Below are 1,961 nucleotides of genomic sequence, written 5' to 3'. Positions count from 1 at the left end.
TCATATCTGCCATCAAATCATACCAGTACAAGCTCTAGCCAATCAAATCATATCCAGTACAAGCTCTAGCCAATCAAATCATATGCCAGTACAAGCGCTGGCCAATCAAATCATATGCCAGTACAAGCTCTAGCCAATCAAATCATATGCCAGTACAAGCTCTAGCCAATCAAATCATATGCCAGTACAAGCGCTGGCCAATCAAATCATATGCCAGTACAAGCCCTAGCCAATCAAACCTCATGCTTGTGTGTCCGGGGTGGGAGATGAATGTGATTGGTTGTTGGTCGCCCACCGGCAAGCTTCAACGTGACGGAACCGTGTGTACGAGGCGTTAGTTGCACAATAGTTGAACCTTTTGAAAATCTTAAGACTGCAGGCTGTTTCCATGTTGAATTACCTGGATCCTCTGGAGAGGGGCATGAGATTACAGAAGTAATAAACCAGGGAGAGGATCAGGTTACACACGGCATCTGCATCCTGGAGGACAGACAGACAACCGTTTAGTCACAAACTGACGGAGCAAGAATTCACAGACACATCCTTCAATTTAAAACTGCCTTCACTATGAACAGCCTATATTTTCGGTTAAACAACAAAGGGTGAAAGAGACAAAAGACTAAACAAAAAGAGGACATTCATATTGTTCCAGGTATCTGTTTCAGCTGTTACAATAATAACGACATTGTCCACACAGCTGTCAGTCTGGATCAAGTAACTAAAAGCTGAACAATGAGGAATTGAGCCTAAGTTGAACTGACTGACTTTTAATCAAGTCAAAATGTGTCTTTAATAAATGTCCGATTTTTTCTCAAGTCTGAAAATCCTCCACAACAACCAGCTGCTGAACACATTCAACGACAATCCTGTATTTGATCTGTGATATTCTCTAGACGATGAATTAAATTCCCTCACTAGCTTTGCCGTGTGGAGATCTGATCTGTATTCTGATTTTTGTAATGTATGGAAGACCAAAGTTAGGAAGGTTGACAGCAGAGATGAATCTTACCCCGAGTTCTGTGGACAGCATTAAGGCCTTCCCTTTAGCGGTGAGGTCTTTGTAGATGGACTCGATCTCTGACTGGTACTGCTGCGTCCGCTCCTCTGTCGTCTGCGTCTCTACTGAGAACAACATGTTGCCCACCCTAAAACACAGAGAACAGTTCAAACATCTGAACAAGCAATCAGTTCATCTCCTTCTGGCTTCATCGTTCCAACAAAGTGGAAACTGTCATTGTCATAGGTCGACACTTAAAATATACTTTTGAAAAAAAGACAGTCTTTCCCTCGTACCGGTCTCCAGTGATGGTGATGGTAAAACCGTCGTACTCTTTCCCAAGATCCTTCATGCTCGGCACCTTGGAGTTGACCGTGAAGCCATCTCTGGTTTTACTATTGAACTGCTTCAGGAAATAAAACAGACACACAAACAACCATCCGGGTTTTCACTGCTGAACGAATACAAGACATGTATTTTGTACAAGACAACGAAATAAAAACTCGATGTTGTGAGTTAATTTCTTGAGCCACTGAGACGGCAGTTGGTAAAACAATCTTCACTCATGGTTCCCTTTGTGTTTCTAACTGAGCAATATGCTTATTAGGACCTTATGTTATATAATATTCAAGAACTGCAGTAAAAATAACAAAGAGCCTCGTCTTCCCTTCCTGCAGCGGTCAGACTATACAACCAGCACAGCCCCTAGTTGACCCCCCCCCACACACACACACACCACACCACAACAAAGACTATATCCCCCCTTGCTGCTAAATACCAACTAACTATGTGCAATATGTGCAATATATAAATGCCGTTAATAACTGTGTAATATATACCTGGCTGCTAAATCCTTAGAACTGTTACAAGGTGTGTATCTTGTCAATTGTGTAACTTGCTGCTTTTATACGCGAGTAGTGAAAACACTTCCGCGTAGTCTGCTCTCGTGTATCCTCCCTTTCGT

The 1,961-nt window shown here is 42.4% G+C and overlaps 1 protein-coding gene across 1 annotated transcript; it reads right to left on the bottom strand.

The window, feature by feature from the left end:
* Positions 1–262: 262 nt before the first annotated feature.
* Positions 263–1,440, bottom strand: LOC104959996 (tetratricopeptide repeat protein 13-like). Its single transcript, XM_010787921.1, has 3 exons — positions 1,294–1,440; positions 1,010–1,145; positions 263–480 (listed from the first exon to the last, which is right to left on the bottom strand). The coding sequence occupies exons 1-3, from the start codon at positions 1,347–1,349 to the stop codon at positions 397–399; spliced, it is 276 nt and encodes a 91-aa protein (XP_010786223.1). The 5' UTR covers positions 1,350–1,440; the 3' UTR covers positions 263–396.
* Positions 1,441–1,961: the final 521 nt, after the last annotated feature.

The sequence above is a fragment of the Notothenia coriiceps genome, unplaced genomic scaffold (genome assembly GCF_000735185.1).
Source record: "Notothenia coriiceps isolate Sejong01 unplaced genomic scaffold, NC01 NC01_scaffold00031484, whole genome shotgun sequence".
NCBI classification, from domain to species: Eukaryota; Metazoa; Chordata; class Actinopteri; order Perciformes; family Nototheniidae; genus Notothenia; species Notothenia coriiceps.
Note: the sequence above shows the minus strand (reverse complement) of the source record. Positions and strands in the feature narration are given on the sequence as shown.